General features: G+C 33.4%; 1 protein-coding gene, 1 long non-coding RNA gene, 1 other non-coding gene and 1 pseudogene across 4 annotated transcripts; 2 read left to right on the top strand and 2 right to left on the bottom strand.

Annotated features, from left to right (window-relative positions):
* Positions 1–1,564: 1,564 nt before the first annotated feature.
* Positions 1,565–7,448, bottom strand: LOC146539826 (serine hydrolase BPHL-like). The gene is made up of 6 exons (XM_085207936.1): positions 5,308–7,448; positions 4,699–4,799; positions 3,672–3,929; positions 2,566–2,719; positions 1,764–2,118; positions 1,565–1,658 (listed from the first exon to the last, which is right to left on the bottom strand). The coding sequence occupies exons 2-6, from the start codon at positions 4,759–4,761 to the stop codon at positions 1,565–1,567; spliced, it is 924 nt and encodes a 307-aa protein (XP_085064062.1). The 5' UTR covers positions 4,762–4,799; positions 5,308–7,448.
* Positions 7,449–9,171: 1,723 nt separating this feature from the next.
* On the bottom strand, positions 9,172–10,321 carry LOC146539825 (uncharacterized). The gene is made up of 3 exons (XR_014879465.1): positions 10,080–10,321; positions 9,746–9,889; positions 9,172–9,453 (listed from the first exon to the last, which is right to left on the bottom strand). It is a non-coding gene; the product is annotated as an uncharacterized LOC146539825 (long non-coding RNA).
* Positions 10,322–10,623: 302 nt separating this feature from the next.
* On the top strand, positions 10,624–11,592 carry LOC146539824 (uncharacterized; annotated as a pseudogene). Its single transcript, XR_014879483.1, has 4 exons — positions 10,624–10,638; positions 10,743–10,952; positions 11,098–11,374; positions 11,434–11,592. The product of XR_014879483.1 is annotated as an uncharacterized LOC146539824 (transcript).
* An 8,826-nt stretch (positions 11,593–20,418) lies between these two features.
* Positions 20,419–20,489, top strand: TRNAC-GCA (transfer RNA cysteine (anticodon GCA)). Its single transcript has one exon. It is a non-coding gene; the product is annotated as a tRNA-Cys (tRNA).
* The last annotated feature ends 1,215 nt before the right edge of the window (positions 20,490–21,704 follow it).

The raw sequence follows: 21,704 nt of genomic DNA, 5'->3' as shown, positions 1-21,704 counted from the left end.
TTTTTAATAATTACAATTAAATTATAATGTTTACTTAAATAAGAAGTATGATTTATAATCATCATCATAGTTATCGCCGTTGTCATTGTCATTGTTATCACTATTGTCATTCTCATCAACATAATTATCCTCATCATTGGCGAAGTGATATGTGCTCAACTGGCACGCTCGGAACGCCAGATTTAAAGAACCATAACCATACCATCCTCATCATCTTTATATTAGCGTCGACTCCACTTGGCTTTTTTACCCGCTTGTACTACACAATTGTTAATTTTTTCATCTCAATTACTTTCGTGATCTAATATGATATTATAATATCAATATAATGACAATATCCATATATTGACTGCATAAGTTTCAGCCAATTCAAAAACAAAAAACTTACCCTACGATTACTCTAGTGTTCCCCTACGTTGAACGCGCGCAGACGATACTATTGCCATATACTCCTGGAATTGGTACGGAGCCCTCGATGAGCCAGTCCGATCCATATTTTACTTAGGTTTTATGTAGGTCTGTACACCGATTACAAGAATATTTCTGAATCGATTTATGTGATCCTTTTGGCGCTTGGTGCGTAATAACTGTCATTTGATCATGTACAACTCTCATTCAGTTCAGTTTGTTAGATAAATAGATAAAACTCTTTATTGCATACATAGAGGAAATATAACATTTTACAAGAGAAATAGGAATACCAATATAAAATAACCCATTAACAGAAATAAAAAACAATAAACATATTTAGCGCATAGAGTATATATGCAAAGACGACACTGACATAAACTTACGATAGAACAGGATATCAGGGTAGTGCATAAATAATAAAGAGTGAAATGAATACAAATAAATAATATAATAAGCAATTTATTTTTATCTTATGAGCATTTTTAACTTGAACGATGTAAATGTGACAATACTTTGTTACATTATATATTCTCTTTGTATGTTTATGTCATTTTTATTCTTTTTTATTACCGGTCAATTTCCTTCGTGTGTTTTCCATACAACGTGACATTGGCGAAATGAATTGTGCTCAACTGGCACGCTCGAAACGCCATATATCAAGAATTCAATTCAATTCAATTCAGTCACTTTTATTTAGTGTGCCATGTTTTTTTTTACTTGGACGATGTACTTAATTTCTATAATACTTTGTATACTTCTTTTTAAAATGTTTTCATTTAAGTTGAGTTCGTGTATTTACCGTGCCACTGATGAGTATATATTATGAAGTATGAATATTGAACCCTCATCATCATTTTCGGTGTTGAGTGCCGCTACTCAACATGCGATATCTTTCTCAGCAACCTCATAAAGTTCTCCAAAGCTTGAGAAATATAAGTTGTGACCAGCTAAGTGGGGTAACGACATAAATATTGTTTTTCAAAGAATATCGCTCGATGATGTGCCTTTTGATAACCGAGAGTGGATGAAGATGAGATGATAAATCAAACAACCTGAACGTGTCAATCAATATCATGATTATGTTTGTTTTTGTCATTAATCGTGCTTGTTAATATTGAAGTGTTATTATTATTTTTTGTGTAACAAGTTAGTTTCACTCTTCCAATAAAAATTCTTGAACTCTTTGGTTGAAATCGTCAGCGTATTTTATATGGATGTCGTGCTTACCTTCTGGGTACAAAAAATATCTGGAATTATAAAAATACAAAATAAAATTAGTTTAGCTATTTTGCTTATATTTTTGCTTTAATTATCGTTGAGGCCGTCGTAGGGCAGGGGCACTAGGGTGTGACTGTAACGTGACGGTTGTGGGTTCGATCCCCACTCGGGGGAAAGAATTATTATTTATTATTATTTTCATAAGTAGTAGAAATAGATAAAAAAATAATACCCACTTAGAATTCTTGATATGGTAGCACAAGAATGGGAAATGTACTGGATGGACAAGATAATCCTTCTGCCCAGCCATTATGAACGTAGGGCATGTTATATTTTTCAATTGATCGCTGCATACATCGGGTTCCACCTCCAGCACATGCGTCATGTTGTCTATCCATTTTTTCCATATGCGCCTGAACTCTTCCTCGCCGTATGTCGCGAACATAATCTGTCTTATATTTTCGCCCCATGTAGATATTTCCTTTATTTCTAAAAAAAATATTTTCAACTACTTTATTTGCTATAAGTTATCAAATTAAAGAAGTTTTATAACCGACTCCTTTATTTAAGGAGAAAAAGGTATTCGTTAAGTATATATTTTTCATGTATGACCGACACCAGTCGAAAATCTAATGATGGAATCCTATGAAAATCAAAGGGAACTGAACTCTCATGTTGGCACCGATCCCAATAATATAAGGTTTTAAGATAATTATTTTTCAAATTTTGTTTACTTTCTTCATGAATAAATTTTTTTTATCCTCAACTTCTTATTTAAATTTATACATGAAAGATGACTTTGGAAGTCAGTTTATATTTTTTAAAATGATAATGATAATACATATGAATGATAAAACATATTTTGGGTTCAGCTTGTATAACTTTTCTACAACAGTACGTAAATGTTAAACCAATAAATATTTAAATAATACGAACTTTTATATGTTTCAAGGTCTTCTTTGTGTACAAAGCTGCTAGTGCACCAAATAACTAGTTTTTTTATTTTATCCGGATGCTGAGCGGCGAGGATCATGCTGGCCCCGCCTCCTGCACTCCAGCCCATGACAGAATACTTAGGAATGCTTAAATGCTGAAAAGGAAATACCAGAAAAAAAATTAAATATTGATTTAATTAAGCCGCTGTTCATATCGAGATGTTTTGGTGTTTTATATTCCAATATGAAATTGAGTCAAACAGTCTTGGAAGACTTTATTTAGACTATAATATTAAATCGCGTTAATCGTTGTCGTACGTATCTCACTGTACTTGGAGTCAAAGTTACATTTATACGGATTTTTTGACACTACTCAGTCAAATTGTGAGTGTATCAAAATTGTGTCTGACACTAATGCGTGAACTTTTCAACCACTCGTGACACTTGGACACAAAAAGCTGACACCCCGGCTGTGGCGACACTATTTATCGTGTCATAATAAATGTTGTAATTAGAGGCACTCGTGTTCATACAGTAACACTCTCATATGATTTCTCGGGTCGTAAAAAAGCCACAAGTTAAGCTAGTTACCTATGTTTTATTAAATATAAATACCTAATAATGATAAAATAATATTTATTATTATTTCAATATCATTAGAAACACGTTGTTGTTGAGAAAATACAATTTGTTATAAAATAATGAAAATAAATATAACAATGCAATTGTACACCTGTTTTACATTTATAAATTAATGTAATTATTAAATGACAGCAATTTTTTCATTTATGTTTTTTGAGGTTCACGTGTAGGCAAACACCCCTTTCCTATTGAGACACTTCTTTCTTCACTTTCCACCGAATTCTCGAGGCGTTGCGCGTTTAGTGGCGGAACTCAACACCGTCCCTGAAAACATTCATTCACTCATTGCCATAAATGGGAATTGAACCCACAACCGTCGCGTTTACAGACGCTATTTGTATCTAAGAATATCCTTCTGCCTAACCCCCTAAAACAGGGGTTTCCACTATCAAATGGTAATCGAACATGTAATAGGCATTTGGCAGCATGAATTCACATACATATGTAACTTAATTAAATACATACCTCCATCAGTCCATAAGCAGTATCCGCATCGATCTGGTAGCTCTCTTTGGTCAATGTCCTCTCTGGGGGAACACTTTTTCCATATCCATGAGGATCGAATATTACAAGGGTAAATTTTTCTTTATTAAACCCATTTATCTGATACCTAAAGTGCGACCTGATAGAACCCAAGGCTCCTGTGAACATTACCACGTTGTGGGGACCATTACCAATTTTCGTGTAATTTATATTGAATTTTCCTATTTTTATTTTTTGTTCCTAAAACAATTAATTTATGTTTAAATAATTATAATTTTATTTAGGGTATTTGAGAAGTTTGTTCGTTAGAGATGGAAGATACGAGATGGATGTGGAAAGGCGTATTGCTGCCGGTAACAGGGCACCAGCACTGCTGCACTTTTGACTGTACACAAGTATTGTTGATATCGACGTTGTTATACGGCCGCAAAATGTGGATATTGAATACGAAAGATGAATGCAATGGAGATGGATGTGGAAAGGCGTATTGCTGCCGGTAACAGGGCACCAGCACTGCTGCACTTTTGACTGTACACAAGTATTGTTGATATCGACGTTGTTATACGGCCGCAAAATGTGGATATTGAATACGAAAGATGAATGCAATGGAGATGCGATCTCTTCGTAGGATATGCGGAGTCAGGTTAGGTGATCGAACCCGCAATGAAGAGATTTTTGAAGAAAAAGTGAGCGGTAAGAGAGGTAGGATCTTGGTTGGCCTTCGAAAACAAAATATCAAAGATACTGGAGAAGGGTCACAGTCAAACAACATAAGGATCCCCGGAGGGCATGGATGAAGAGAGGTTAATGACAGTAAACGAGGCGAAAGATGAATGTGTAGAGACCGTCGAGTTTGGAGCTCTGTTCTCTCTGAAAAATCCGCTACTGATGCAGCATAAATTTAAGTAATTTTAGTTCAGTTTTGTATTTTGTGTCGTTTATATTTTATGAAAAATATTTTTTGTATTTTTTACATCTACCTATTATAAAGTAATAATAATCTGGATACCTTTATCGCAGGAAGAGTGGCGTTGGTTGCTGTTTTCACTAACTGACGTAAGATATGTCCCATAGTTATGCTCTGTTGTTTATTTTTCCTTCCAACTCTTTCTATAAATTATTCAAGAAACACAGATATAAATCCGTGGAGAATTCAACGGAGATGAATTCTGCGGATAGTGGAGAGTGTCGTAACACTAGGCTCCCTCTGCTTACCATGCTACATGTAGGATAGAACGTGTGAAGATGAAAAAAAACCAAATAACCTTATCTTAGGCTTAGCTAAGTTGTTCCACATCATTTTTTTTCTTCACGCTGTATCTCCCACATAGTTGGGTAATTAGACGGATTCTATTACTGAGATATTCCGTTCTCATTAAGATACTTCCGTGTCCCTCTTTTCACTGAATGCTGAGGAGCATGTTGAGTAGGGGAACTGGGGACGCTGCGATTGTCTTGTTACCAGAGCGAGAAAACGAAAATATGAAATATTTCCTTGTTTTCTGGATTTTGATATTTCTAAAACAGAATAATTTAATAAAATAATTATTTTCGAATTTAGTTTTTAATGTGTAGATATTAATTAAAGTAATAATTTTACATTTTCACATGTACTTACGTTATGACGATGGAAAATTTGACTTTTAACAAAATTATATAAGATTTTATTAATACTATTAAAATATAACAAATATCATTTAAATAAAAAAATATATATTGTTAATTTTTTTTCTGGAAAGTGTCTAAACTAGCGTGCGTACTCGACGTGACAGTCGATGTAACTACACAGTACTGTAAATATAGCGCGTATAAAACGAAGATTATTTTAAAATAATATATATCTATACTTCTATACTAGTATTATAAAAAAAGGCAAGAGTTTGGGTAAAAAAGGCAAGAGTTAAGTATAAAAATAAACAAGCATCACACTGTCCATGCTCTGATCATTGATTGGCTCTACTCATATTTGTAAACATAAAATAAATGACCCTATTTATTTATAAAATAAATACTTTTAGCAAGTTAAGCTTGTAAATAATAAATGAAAGTAAAGCGCGGCGTTGAGTTCTACCACTCAACACGCAATGCCTCCAGAATTCGGCAGAAAGTGGGGAACGTAGTGTCTTAACACTAGGTTCCCTCTGCCTACCCTGCTGTGTGCGGGATATAGCGTGAAGCTGAAAAAAAAAAAAGTATAGCTAAACGATTTTAAATTCAAAGCAACTTTGAAAAGCTATATAACACGTACACTAGGGTGGTTCTTATTTGATCAAAAAAATATTTTTTTTAAATTTCTGTTGGGAAATGCCGCAATTATGATCTATGGGATGAAAAAATGCTCTCCAATTTTTTTTTTATTTTTACTTAAGTTTTAGGGGTCGCTACCGCTAAAGGTAAATGTTAGAAAATTAAAAAAAAAAAAAATTTACAATTATTTTTATTTTTAATGTTATCTATCAAATTAACTTAACAAGACTACTTGGTGTCTGGATATTTTTTTCTATAGTGTTTAACCAATAATAGAAAGTATTGTTTTTGTTCTTCATCTGTAGTATGCAATTTGCTGTACTCCTCCATTAATGGTACGTCACGCTCTCTTTTTCGTGGACAACTCTTATATTGTAAGTAATTATCCTGTTTCTTTTATAATTTTCATCATTGATCCACGTTTGTACATAATTTTCAAGAAAATCAGCTTTCTTCACAGTTACTTCAAATAACCTAGTATGTGTTACTGGTCATAAAGCTTTCCAGGCTTTTCTGACTGATGCTTTCGCTTTCCATTGTTATACGCTTAGGAAAGTACACTTAGCCTTCATTTTGCAGTGCTTCTACCATTTTTTAACTTATTTTCTATGCTTATTTTGTCGCCAAAAAGGCCATTCACACAGGGCCACCACAAGTGTCCCAATATTTTTTAGTGGCTGCTTTAGTTATAAGTAAGTAAGTAGTTGACTTGTTCATAAAGCTTCAGATCTTTCATAAGTTGTAATTCATTCCCAGGTGCTAATGGTGCTGAACTAGCTACATACCAATGTCTCACAAATATTCGCACTGTAAACACGCAAATGTCTCTTATGCCTTTCTGTTCTTTCTTTGACATTTTAAACTGATTTCGGAATAAAAAAAAATTAAGCAAATATATAGCTTTTGCCATTCGTCGAGCTTTGTGTAATCCAGCGGGTGTTCTAAAGTTTGTTGTTTTGTCAAGTGTACACCAAGAATTACAATATTACAAGCTTATTCTTTGTAGTCATCCCTGGGCTGGCACAAGGTTAATTGTTGTTTTGAAAAAGGAATATTCTCCTCTCTCTCTCTCTCTGAAATATGTTCAAAGTCTTTATATATTAATGGACCACACGAAACAGTAACGAAGTCATGTTTGTTTATATTTTCAAAATTACCTTAAAATGCTCAAAAATAGCCATTTCGGGTCCGCTGAAAGTGCCAATGGTTAAAGCAACAGCGCTTCTAGCATTATTTCAAATATGTGGGACCGGCAAGCTCGCTTCTTTTAACTTTTACTCTAAAAGATTTTTTTATGATATTTATGATGTGTTTCTAATGTAAATATTGCGAGTGCTATGTTGCTATGGGCTTATTTAATTGTGTATCTTGAATTCATTAATATCAGACGATACGTACTAACTGCGGAAGAAAATGTATAATATGAAACTTTTGAAATTCAGTAGAGACCCTTAAACTTAGTTCAAAAAATAAAATAAAAATTAGATGTTCATTTTTTATGCCTTAGAACATTATAATAGGGTGTCCCACTAAGATTTCAAATTTTGAATTTTAAGAACCACCCTAACGTACACGTAAGCATTATTATAGGAATTTTATAAGCAAAGTAAGAAAACAACAAAGTATTTACAAGATCACATGTTTTTAAATAAAAAAAAGTAAACAGTTTAATTAGTTCCTGTCAATTAACATCATTATACATTGTACCTACAATTACACATAACTATTATCCCGTAATGCTATAGTTCAAGACAATCATTAATTATTTCTTAATTGAAATTCTTCAACACGAGAGTCTCAGCGGAACCACCCCATGCTTTAGTATAACATGATAAATACACAATATAACATATATAGAGGATGATGTAGAGACTTTTTCGGATCACCTTTATACCACATTCCTGATCTCGTACCTCGCTTGAGGACGTACTCGTATCATAAACCAATATCAATGGTCGTAAGTCAAATTAATTACTTTCAACATAAGTATAATTATCTCCATTAATAGTAAATAACATGTTTTTATAAATATCTCCTATTATTTAATAACCATTAAATCTAATCAATTAGAGAGAAGATTCTATGGTAATCTAGTAAATATAAATTGTCTTATACTAACATTAATATGCTTTTAAGTAAATCAAAATGTTTTATTTAATTTACACACAAATTACTGTTAAAAAAATGAGAATAATTTTAACGAAATTGTTACTCTTCAAGTAGAAACTGTTGAACTCTTTTGTTAAAATCGTTCTTACTGTATAACGCCCAATATTAATAATGTATCTCCTATCTCCAGTTAACGTCAATCTTGTATTGTTCGACATATCTATCCAATCTCTAACCTGCTTGCCAATAACCAATTCGGATAATGTCAACTTATCGTCAATAGTGGATTGCAGGGCCCTCCCTGCGGTAACGATAGTTTCGTTATACGTATCTTTTTTAAATTAACAAAATCCTAATATATATGCTAAATTAAATTTAAAATTAATTATCATTACTTTTAAAGTCCTATCAAAACTATTTTTAATAAAATAATAAATCTTTAAGTCCCAAAATATTAAAAAAGAATAAAAATTAATAATATTAAAACACTTTTTAAAACCTCATGCAATATGCTTAGGTGCGTACAATGGAACTCGAACATGTCATTTTGACAGCATATGTTTTTATAATATAATAATTAATAATTAATTGTTAGTTTTAAGATACTTTATTCCTAACCCATTTTCATGTATAAATTATTAGGCATAACTTGAAACGCCATAAAATTACAACTAAACTGAACTAAAGTTAATTATTTTAATTTAATTAATGGAGTCCGGCATAGCAAGGTAAGTATTATCGTATGTATTCATAATTTTGTTTATTAAGTTTAAATATACATGCGAAAAATTATATAAAGGCGTTAGCCTCTATAGAATTTTTGAATTCATAATAATATTAATATCGTTTTGCTTGGCTATTTCAATTTCATATTGTTTATTGCTACATTGGATAACAAAGAATAAAATTTGAGATTAAGTGCAAGATTATTATTTTAACTTATATTGATGAATGCTTTATTGAACAATAAACTAATAAATACTTTATTTTTTTCAGTAAAAACAAAACAGTGATTGCAAGAAATTCACTAAATATTTTGTAGCTTATAAGAAATGTATGGAGAATAAAGCTGATAAAATTACTAAACATGGAGCAAGCTAGAATTAAGAAATAAAAGATATTTATATAAAGAGACAAATAAAAAATAGGTTACATTTTTTTAATAATAAAAAAATTACAATACACATTGTTTTCCTTATTCACACCCCCAAAAACAAGTAAAACTATGATTAACTAACAATCTTGTCACTTAAGTAATTAATAAATATAAAATATTTGAATAATTATTCATCTTATAAAACAATTATTTAGGTCCTTTCTGTGATATCTTATATTGCAGTGCTGTCCTCATTATCTATCATGTCATGAAGGTATTTCCATTCCTGGTACTTCCTCCAAATTAAGATCTCTGCAAACAGAGTGCCATAATATGAAATTGTATTGCAAATGTTCTAAAAATGTAAAATTTGTATATTAGGTATATAATTAATGAATACTAATAAGTTTAATACTATTTACACATCATACTAATAAATAGTAATAAGATTTTTCTTTATATAGTCCGCACCATTTTTTCCATACCATTGATTTTAAAAATTTTATATACTGTCTCTAAACCTAAGGTTAAATAAATATATAAACCAGTCAATTCTTTAAATCTTATACATTTTATTTACTAATAATAGGTTATCATATAATACCTTTCTATTATATTCCTGGTTTAATATATGCTTGCTTGCAGCTTTGCTTCAGTACTTGGATTAAGAACTTGTGTTAATAAATATGGTCTATGTGGTACTTCACTTCCATTAATTACCATAATGTCTTGTGTCACATTTTGCTGTCTATAATAAAATATTATTTTACAAATATATAAGATAGTAATTTAGAAAACAAGCAACTGAAATTAATAAGCCCAGAGCTCAAATTAAGAAATGAAATGGTAATTAGTAACTGAGATTAAATATACAAAAAAAGTTTCCATAATCTGCCTGCTTTTGTAAAGAAAACTTTATATAACTTAATAATACTCACATGGCGATTATACACATAGGTATGCGAGTGCAATCAATTGCAGCAATAACTCCAGGAAAGCCACCAACTTGAAAGAAGTTTTTATTTTTATATGCTCACTGCATATATTTGTAATTGTTGACAGTAACTACATAACACTATCATTACTATCACTCGAAGAAATGTCCCTCCACATATTTATTTACTTTACTAGTAAAATATAATATAAATGCAATCGTGCAATTTGGGGATATGATAGTTTCGTTTTACGTATTCTTTTTAAATTAACGAAATCATATATATATTTACAAGAAATTTGTGTCATAATTATTATTACTTACAGAATTCCTTTAAAAAAATGTTTAGTAAAATAATAAATCTTTAAGTACCAATACCATAAAAAATAATAAATTTTAACAATATTAAAATTATTTAATGTATTTGCGTAGCTACGTCAAATGGAACACGACACAATGACAATTTGCCATTTTTAAGCGCCATTTTTAAGTTCAAGAACAAAATTATCTTAGTTTAGTTTATTTAATATTTGTAAACTGTAGCTACGATGGAGCTTAACAGAGTAAGTGAAGAAAGCGCGATTTTTCTATGAATATATTGTTTAGAATTCATCACAATATTAATTTATATCTGTGTGGCTAGGTAAAGGGTAAGCCACTGCAATAGCTGCTTATTGCAAATAGTCCAATTATTACTACAAAAGAGACTAACGCCAGCAATAATAAACTGTAAAACGAAGAGTGGGTCCGATTAACGGAAAAGTTTAATGCGGCTGCGACATTTCCACGGAACGCCCAACAGCTGCGTTTGAAGTGGGAAAATTTAAAAAAAAATTCACGAAAACGCAGCACTAAAATAAGGATGAACCAAATTAAGGTGAACATAAAATAATATATTTATATTTTATTACCTATATATGTATATATATATATATATATATATATATATATATATATATATATATATATATGTACTTATTATGCAATAATATTCATTTTAAATATTCAATTTTTAATTTTAGACAAGTGGAGGTCCACCCTATTACATTCCCCCAGACGACATATTGGATCAAGTGAATACCTTGTTAGGAAGCACATCCAGTGGCTTTGCTGTGCCGTTTGGGGAAGATGGGGAATTAGAAAGGCAAAGTCCTACTGTATCCGTTGTGGATTCTGAAGTACTTCCTCTTGAGAAACCACAACAGACACAAGATTTAGAGACATACAACAACAAACTGAAAAGGCTCACATTTGGGACACATAGAGCAGGTAATATTAGGTTTCATAAAAAAAAAAATTAAGTTATTCTAATTAATGCTTTACTGTACAACAAACTAATAAATACTTTACTTTTTGAGTAAGAAAGAAAAAATTTGACGGGCACCGTGCTGCCCGTAACTTGGCTATAGCTATATATTTTATAGCAAAAAAAGAGTTAATTAAAATTAGAAAGGAGCGTTTAGAAAATTTAATTATTTAGTTTATTTAAAATTTACTATAAATAATGTTTTCCTTATTAAATAAAGACACCCATTAAATACTGAAATAATAATGTAATTTACTAATAATCTTATCACTAAATTAATCATCTTGTAAAATAATTGTTTATAAGAGATGTCCTTTCTGTTATATCTTCTGTTCTTGTGGTGTCATTATTTTCTTCCAAGATATACTCGTATGTAGGTACTTCCATTTCCTCTAGAACATCCTCTAAGTTAAAATTTCTGCAAATATTATGCAGTACTGCCGTGGCAATTATGATTGCTTGAACTTTAGGCAACGATAGACGTAAAGGGAGTGCTATAACAGGAAATCTTTTCCATACCCCAAATGTTCTAAAATTATAATATTTGTATATTAGATAAATAATAAATTTTTAGATGTAATAGTGTCTTCCATATAACAGTAAAAAGATTTTGTTTAGTTAAAAATAGACAATTTGCAGATTATTAGAAATTGTTAAAAAGAAAAATAGATATATTAAAAATAAGTAATTGTATATTAATGTTAGATTTAAATTGACCAACACTGTATTAACTTCATTATACCTACTTTATTAATTTTATCTTTGTCTGTAATTGTTTAAAAAAAAGAAATTCAATAACACAACAATCAAGTACAACTGCCTACAATCTTATAGGTTAATAAATATATAAATTATATATTTTTTTGCAGATTATGATCTATTTAATTTATAAAAATTAAAATTGTTATTGTTTTTAACATATAAGAGCAAGTTTGTCTTGTAGCAATGTTGTAATCTTTAGCAGAATATTTTAATTGTTTTGCAGAAATACTATTTGTGTCAATATAATTTAAACAAATGTTTATAAGCAATTCAAATTCAAATTCAAATTCAACTACCACCGGTTCGGAAGGCAGTTCTGCTGAGAAGAGCCGGCAAGAAACTCAACAGTTGCTCTTTTTAAAGTCAATGGTATATTTTACTATTACATTAGCTGGCAGCTGTCCTGCCTGACATTCAATAGACATTAATTCCATACATGCTTATCCTCTAAATATTCTTGAACAGTGTAATAAGCTTTACTTGTTAGAATTTTTTTTACAGATATTTTAAATTTTGGAAGTGGCAAATTAAGAATACACTGCGGAATTTTATTATATACACGTATACTCAGACCCATAAAGGATTTATTAACTTTTTGGAGGCGAAAACTTGGTGTAACAAGCTTATCTTTATTTCTCGTTTCTATCGTATGACTGTCGCTATTTTTTATATGACAATGTATATTTTGTCGGACAAAGAGAATATTATAGTATAGAAATTGGGAAGCAACATCTCGCAGAGAATCTCGAGCTCTTAGATTATAAATATATCTTACGGCTCTTTTTTGGAGAATAAATATTGAATTGATATCTGAAGCACTGCCCCATAACAGCATTCCATAAGATAAAATACTATGGAAGTCGGGCAGTTTCAACGTCCGTCATTTGTCTTACTTTCTTAATTGCGAACGCGGCAGAGCTAAGTTTATCTGCAAGTGCTTCCAGATGAGCGTTCCACTGGAGTTTGGAATCTATAGTAACACCTAAGATAGAGAAATAGCTGATTCCGACACATTAAGAGGTTCTCCTTTAATTGTTACATTAAAATTATGTTTTTTAACATTTGGTAAGGCAAACTCTATGCATTTCGTTTTTTTAGCATTTAACATTAGATTATTAACATCAAACCAACGAAGAATATGCGATAATGCGCTATTCACATCGTCATAGTTTATTTTATTTCTGTCAACCTTAAATATTAAAGAGGTATCATCCGCGAAAAGTACAATATCACAAAGGTTCTTCACATAAAAAGGTAGATCGTTAATGTAAAGAAGAAATAAAAGGGGACCAAGAATGGATCCTTGTGGAACGCCCATCTTTAGAGGAGATCCAGATGATTTTACATTATTTATACTAACCTTCTGGATTCTTTGGTTTAAATATGAGGCAATAAGGTCAAGGGCAGTATCCTGTATACCATAATGTTTTAATTTTAATAACGAGAGTTACATGGTCTACGCAATCAAAGGCTTTGGATAAGTCACAAAACACTCCAATTGCATTTTGTGACCTCTCCCATGCGTCATAAATGTGCTTTAGGAGTGCATCCGTAGTGGACTTGCCTTTGGTGAAACCATATTGCTCACTATGGAAACAATTGTTAATATTTAAGAAAATTGTGAGCTGGTTTAACATTATTTTTTCAAATACTTTACTTAAGGATGGCAAAACAGAAATCGGCCTGTAATTTCCAGGCTCAGATCTATCTCCACTTTTGTAAAGCGGCACTATTTTGCTATATTTCATTAAATCAGGAAAAGTACCGGATTCTACACAATTGTTAAAAATTAAAGCAAGGTAAGGAGCAATATTAGGTATAATTGAATTAAAAACTTTAACAGACATGCCCCATAAGTCACCAGTTTTCTTTAAATTAAGGCTTTTAAAAGTTTTGACAATTTCTTCTGGTGACACATTCTTAAACACAAAATTTTGTCTACAACTATTTACATGGGTTTTTAGTATTAATTCTGCTTCCGAAGGAGATGATGGCAGTGAACGTGTTACTTCAGTAGATATATCAGAAAAAAAAATTTTGAAAAGTATTTGCCACTTCTAAATCTAAATTTAAGGTTATATTATTAACTTTTAATTTAATAGCTTCACTGACAGCTCTAGATCTCTCAGTTACAGTAGTAATAGCATCCCATGTAGCTTTAATTTTATTATTGGAGTTCAAAATTTTTGCTCTTATATGCATAGACTTAGCCTGGACACATACCTTTTTAAATATTTTTGAATAATTTCTAACTTTTAACAAGAACGCCGGATCTTGTTTCCATTGCCTCATATTATATAATTCATATAGTTTATTTCTCCTTCGGTATATACCAACAGTTGCCCAGTCGCTACAAGTTAACTTCGAGTTTTTATATATCTGTTTAACTTTAAAAATGTTATCAAACTCTGTAGTGAGTAAATTAAAAACTTTACAATATAGCTGATTCGGATTTAATCCGGTTATTTCTAAGTTTGCAATTTTTTCACTCACTTTATTATTAAAAAGATTAATTTTATTTTCAGTAATTGGTCTAATTGATATTTGTTTACGTTCTGCGACTGTTTTATCTATTACCGAAAACATTTGACCACAATGATCCGAGCTAAGATTAGTAATAATTTGTTTTGCTACAGTCTCACAATGACAAAAAACATTATCTATACAAGTAGCGGACATATTCGTTATACGAGTTGGTTCAGAGAAAATATTAAACAAATTAAAAGATTTAAATAAGTTTAAAAGACAAAGTTATAAAGAAAATGTAAAATGTTTATTAGTTTTATTTCTGCATTTATTTTTTATTATTGTACTATAAATTATTCAGACTCTTTCAAAATCATTTGGAAGTATTATTACATAATTTAAATAATAATACTTCGAAATGATTTTGAAATAGGCATAATGAGGAATGGTAATAAGTATGAAATAATGCTTCAAAGTTCGTTACAGTAAAGTTTTTACGTATACAAGTACACTAGTTTTTGTTTCATGAAAAATAACGAAGTAGTTATGATTTTACAGGCATTTGAAGTTTGCAAAAATTTCAAATGCCGCTAAGAGTCCCGTGGCACTATGGGAAATCGAGGTCTGTATCAGATCAAAAATCGATAACTTTTTTATTTGTTAAGATAAACAATTGAATTTTTGCACAAGCATAAAGTATGAAATAGATCATTAGATGATGTTCAGATATTATACTTTTATTGGAGAATATATATATAAAAAAATAATGAAAAGAAAAATTTTCAGTAAATAATAGTAAAAATGTATTATTAAATTAGTTTATTATTATTCCCGACTACTAAAGAAGAGTTATGTTTTTCGCGCGTATTTTGTATGTATGTATGTACGTATGTATGTATGCAATATTCTTTATTACCTTGTATCTCCAGAACCGCTGAACGGATTTGCATAATTGAGGTATCGTTATATTCGCTTTAGCAGCCCAAGTGTTCTTAGATGGGTGACGTTAAAAAATAATAATCATGGCGGCTGTGGGACGCCATTGGACTTAGTGAAAAAAAAAATTTTGGTTTCGAATACCACAATATGGGTATCAAATTCTAGAGCTCAACATGAGGATTTCAAAAAGGTATATCATGATTATCATTACCATAATGAATCCTAACAAAAATTTGAAAAATAAAAAATATTTATTGAAAAACAAACACCCCGACTATATAAATCTGAAAAGAAATTAACAAGCCCAATAGTTTATTAGGATGAACAGTCGGGACCTATAAGTAATTCTTCAATCAATAAAATCTTTACCAGGAACCTCAAATAATTTAAAGAGGTGCTAATTCTTCTCCTATTGAACGTATACCCTGCACCTTCAATGTATGGGAGTAATAATTCACGCTTGAAACACTATAAGTATTCGTCATTTTGAAATTTAGTGAAGACACTTAATAATCAAACGTCTGTTAGTAATTTTATTACTAATTTGTAATAGTTTTTTTTAAATTAATTCACTTTTCATGTAATTTCATAAATGAGGGTAGTGTGAATAAATGATTGTGCAAAATGTGTGCAAAATGTAGATAAAACGTCCTTTTATCAATAAATAACAATAATTTTATGGAAATTTACCGCAATCTAATCAATTAAATAATAAAACATTTGAAACTACAATAGATAGAGTTTTCGTGTCCCCTGACTTGTATCGCAGTTTTCGTGATAACTTCTCAGTCTGCAGATCTCTGCAGCTGATTTTTGATAAATATTGTTTATGAATATCTGGACTATAAAACAATATCAAATATACGCGTCGGGAGACGTCGGTAACTGTTAAAAGTCTCGATGAACTTTAAACACGTACCTTTTTTCTCTTCACTTATTGTTAATATTTTTTATAAAAATATAGTCACGATGTCTACAATATAATAATTGTTTTAAAATCTACATACTATGGGCTCTTCAAAAATATATACCACTTTATACCTACTTGCACATTTTTTTAAGGAAATTATATTTAAAATATCAAAGTGAACAACCTGAAATAGACATTCTCACGAATGACAATTTTTCACGATGAATAAATATATATTCCAAATGTAATTCACGAAAAAATAATTCATAACATTAAAGTTCCACTCTTATACTATTAATAAAAAAAAAATTGTGCATCAGGGACGACTTTGAAAAAATGACTTTTGATCTGCCGTTGTTCTACCATTGTCCATAGTGCGTGGCCGGCGATGACGTCACAGGTCTGGCAGAACTCACTAGTCTCCAACGGTGATAGGAGATCTCGCGCAGTGCTTTGTTTGTTTGTTACTCGCTTGTGTTTAGTGTTAATACAATTAATTAAAATGGATGAAGGATTCGAAAAAGGTCAATCGGATAACCTACCTGTAATAGATAGATTTATGGTTGCCGATTATTTATCGGAAAATAGTGATTTCGTCGCCGCAGAAATGCGAGGAGTAAAAATGCGAAGATAAGTTTTGTTGTCTAACTAGTAATATTATGTCTATTTGGGGTATAGATAATAACTAGCTTACGTTATTTTATTTGAAATTATTTATTTAAAACTGTAATGTAACCAAACCTAACTAGTATCATATTGTAGGTAACGCTATTTGCGTTAAAAGTACCAAAGTTTTTATTCAAGTTCAAAGTAGTAAGATTGTTTTATAAGTGAAAATAATATAATAATAATAATATAACTAAATACATGCAGTAAGTTGAGCATGCACAATTTTTTTTAATGTACATTTTTAATATCCTATTCCTATATCTTATAAAACAAAATCGCTTTTCGTGTCTGTCTGAACTTTCTAACTCTTCTTCTTCTAAACCACCCAACGGATTTTTAAGCAGTTTTCACCATTAGGTCGAGTATTTCTCAGGGAAGGTTTATATATAGTTTATTATTTGTACATTCTTATGAAAATTAACATAAATACGATAAATGTGTATAAAGTCCTACCAGTTGAGACACTTTCGCGCATGCGCTGTTCTAATGGTAAGTACTACATGAAAATAAAGTACTGGAGTATTGTTCCTCTTAATAAGTTCTACAAAAAAGTCCGCGACAGCATATTCATATCTTTTAAGAATAACGTGTAGTGATCATATTTCTGTCTAAAAATAGTAATTCAATATATTTTTTATTGTGAGGGATATTTTTTCATAATGATATTAATCCTTATCCTTTAAAATACTTTATTAATTTTCTACGTTAAACGAAGATAAAATTTGCTTTTTACACTATTTCGAAATTGCGAATAGTTTTAGAGAAAAACGCATTTCATTGTTGACACATCACGCCGTTGACACATCAGCTGTATCTCCTCAAATTTCACTTATCCCTTACTTCCTTCCTCCTGGCATTAATCCCGGCTATTGCCAGGGTCTGCCCTACTACTCAACCTACTCCACTTTGCACGGTCTTTTGCGTCCTCGGTGGTTAGACCATTGGCTCTCATGTCCTGCATCACGACATCCAGCCAGCGCTTCCTTGGGCGTCCAGGAGGTCTCACTCCAGGAACTGATATAGCAAGGCACTTGCATCCGACATAGTTCTTAGGCCGGCGCGTAACGTGGCCAAACCATCTCAGACGACGCTCTTGGAGCTTATCCGCTACGTCACGGACCCCAAGACTACCTCGAATGAATGTGTTGCGTATGCGGTCAGACCGCGTTACGCTGCACATCCACCTCAGCATCTTCATTTCCGTAACGTGAAGCTCCTGAGTGTGCCGAGATAGTGCCGGCCAACATTCGCTGCCTTATAAAAGAACCGGTCGGATGATGCTCGTGTATATCAGCCCCTTGAGCTTGGGCGGTATTCTGCGGTCGCAGACCACACCAGTGACCTCCCGCCATTTGGCCCAGGCAGCGCTTATCCGCCCTTGGACATCGTGATCGATGCCTCCAGACTCGTGCATAACGGATCCAAGGTACCTGAACTTCTCCGACTTAACGGCTGGCTCAGGACCTATAAGGATGGTGCTCGAGTCCCGGCTCCCGCAGGCCATGTACTCTGTCTTCGACACATTTAGTTTAAGACCGCCGTTCTCAAGCGTACCCTTCCAGAGGTTCACTTTACGCTCCAGTGTCAGTCGGTTCTCGGCAATGAGTGCTATGTCGTCGGCATACATAAGAGCCGAGCCCTGGTGAACCCCCACTGTAATCGGGAAGGGTCTAGTGTCGCCAAGAGCAGTCCTAACCATAGAAGCGGAATCGTGGTACATGTCTCTGATAATCTCAATATAGGCCTCAGGGATCCCTTTGGATCGCAATGCCCACCAGATACACTGACGAGGCACACAGTCAAAGGCCTTCTGCAGATCTAAAAAGGCCACATGCAGAGCTCTCCTTTTTTCCCTGTATGCCTCCATCAAAGTTCTGAGGGCGAAAATGGCGTCCATGGTGCCCGATCCTGGCTGAAATCCATATTGAGACTCAGAGATAGTACACTCTCGGCGGAGTCTGAGGTCGATCATGCGCTCGAAGAGCTTCATGGTATGACTCATAAGCTTAATGCCCCTATAACTACCACAATCTTGAACACTGCCCCTTCCTTTGTAAATAGGGGTAATGAAGCTAAGCCGCCACTGATGCGGCATCTTACCAATGTTCAAAATATGGTTAAAAAGGTCAGTAAGCATGAGCACACCAAGAGAGCCCAACGATTTCCACGCTTCGATCGGAATGTCGTCAGGTCCCACCGCTTTTCCGTTCTTCATGCGTCGAAGGCAATTACGTGTTTCGTCAAGGGTTATTGGGGCAATAAGTCCGAGGTTAGGCGGTGGGTCGTGATGAAGACTGCATGGGTGCTGAGTATTCAGCAACTCCTGGAAGTAGCTTCTCCACCTCTCCTTCACAGAGGCATGACTACAGAGCAGCGTGCCCTGGGAATCTTTGACGCAAAGACATTTTGCGATATCTTGCGTCACTTTATCCCGGGAACGTGCCAGTTTGTAAATGAGCTTCTGCCCCTCCACAGTTTCAAGTTTATCATACAATGGTGACAAACTTTCACTACGGGCTCTGGCTACAGCTGTTTTACAGGCACGTTTAGCTACTGTGTACTCCAGTCTGTCTTCAGGAGAGTTGGATTCCTGCCACTTCTTAAAGGCAACCTTCTTTTCACGAGTCACCTCCTGCACCTCGTCATTCCACCACCATGTCTCCTTGTCGATGACACGTCCTCCCCTAGAAAGGCCAAGAACTCGCCTGCCCGCCGCAATGATTGCCGACTGAGCCCGATCCCAAGCATCCTGAGCAGTCTCGGTGTTAGTCGAAATATCGTGACTTTTCACCTCTGCCAGGAAGTCGGTCTGCATCGGTCCTTTCAGCAACCACCACTTGATCCGAGGCCTACGTTTCTCGGCTACTTTCTTCTTCGGAGTGACGTTAAAGTCCATGACAAGAAGACGATGTTGGGCTGTTAGGCTTTCGCCTGGAATGACCTTACAGTTAGTTACCCTGCCCATGTGACACCGTCTGGTCAATAAGTAGTCTATTTGAGTTGAGTGGGACCCGCTCTTATACGTGATAAGGTGCTGAGAATTCTTTTGGAAGAACGTATTCACGACGGCCAGATCAGACGCAATACAGGTTCTCAGAATGTTTTTCACTTATCCCTTACTCTCAGCATATAAATAAGTATATTAGTTACGTTGGCCATTTAATGTAGATCAAAACTGTCTTTTACTGTTTTTCATTTTAATAAGTACTTTACAAGTTGTTACAATATCAAAAAATCATTGCTGCGAAACGGCTTATACAAGCGCGTCCGCCGCACCCGCCTGCCTTACACGCATCGGTGGTTCAGTGGTAGAATGCTCGCCTGCAACGCGGGCGGCCCGGGTTTGATTCCCGGCCGATGCATTCTATTTAATTCTCCTCACAGGCAGCCACGTAGTGCTTGCTTTACATCAGGGACAGAATACCCTCTTCAGCATTAACCACAAGTTCGAAAAAAAAAACCCCCCCTGCCTCGTTTGCACGTATTGGATAATTGGTGTTGAATGTATTATTTCAGCGCGATATATTTGGTTTCATATTTTTTATGGTAGTTATTAGTAGATAGGTTTTTGTTTATAACTTCTTCCGTTTAAAAATAGTCATTTAACTATCTAAAAATAGTCATTTAAATATATTTTAATAAGTACTTGAAAAGATTAGTAGCACAGATTTAAGATTACGGTACCTACTAAAAAATCCTTGCTGTGTAAAACAATTGGAAAATCCTTATTGAAACTACGAAAATGCGGGTTGCATTAGGGTTTAATTAATATTTCACATTATCTTAAGTGCTTTGCAAACATACATTATATGAATAATCCAGTAGTAAAAGCGGGCGAAGCCGCAAGAGGGTCGTTAGTTTTTATATATGTATATCTGAATATTATTTTTATTGTGATTATTGAAGATCGGCAAGAGAGAGTTATGGTCATGATGCGTACTATTGCGTGTTATTGCGTACGTATAAGTTAAAAGAGTAGGTTATGTATGTATTGTCAAATGTAGATTACAGCAGAACACCGTGCACGTATTAAACTATATTATTGCAGCTTAGAATGCAATGAAAAGAAGCAATAAGTTTATACGTAATCTGCGAAGATTGTGCCGCCAGCAAAGGTGATTGTAAATATACCATGGCATTTATAATGGGCTACATCGTCGAAGCGACGAGTCTTCAACAACTGCAACCAAGTCTTTTTTTCTTGGCATTAATCCCGGCGTATGTTGCCAGGGTCTGCCTTCCTTCTTAACCTACTCCACTTTACACGACCATTGGCACTCATGTCCTGCATCACGACATCCAAACACCACATTCTTGGGCGTTCGGAGGTCTAGCTCCAGGGACAGGACAGACATAGCAAGGAACTTTCATCCGACATAGTTCCTACGCCATTGCGCAACGTTGCCATACCATCTTAGGCCACGCTCGTGGAGCTTATCCGCGACGTCATGGACCCCAAGACTACCTCGAATGCGTCAGACCGCAGCATCTTCATTCCGTGACGTGAAGCTCCTCAGCGTGCCGAGATAGTGCTGGCCAACATTCGCTGCCGTATAATAGGACCAGTCAGATGATGC

The sequence above is a fragment of the Heliconius melpomene genome, chromosome 3 (genome assembly GCF_056956725.1).
Source record: "Heliconius melpomene rosina isolate 202511_hmr_F chromosome 3, ASM5695672v1, whole genome shotgun sequence".
NCBI classification, from domain to species: domain Eukaryota; kingdom Metazoa; phylum Arthropoda; class Insecta; order Lepidoptera; family Nymphalidae; genus Heliconius; species Heliconius melpomene.
This window is presented reverse-complemented; position numbering and strand designations above follow the sequence as displayed.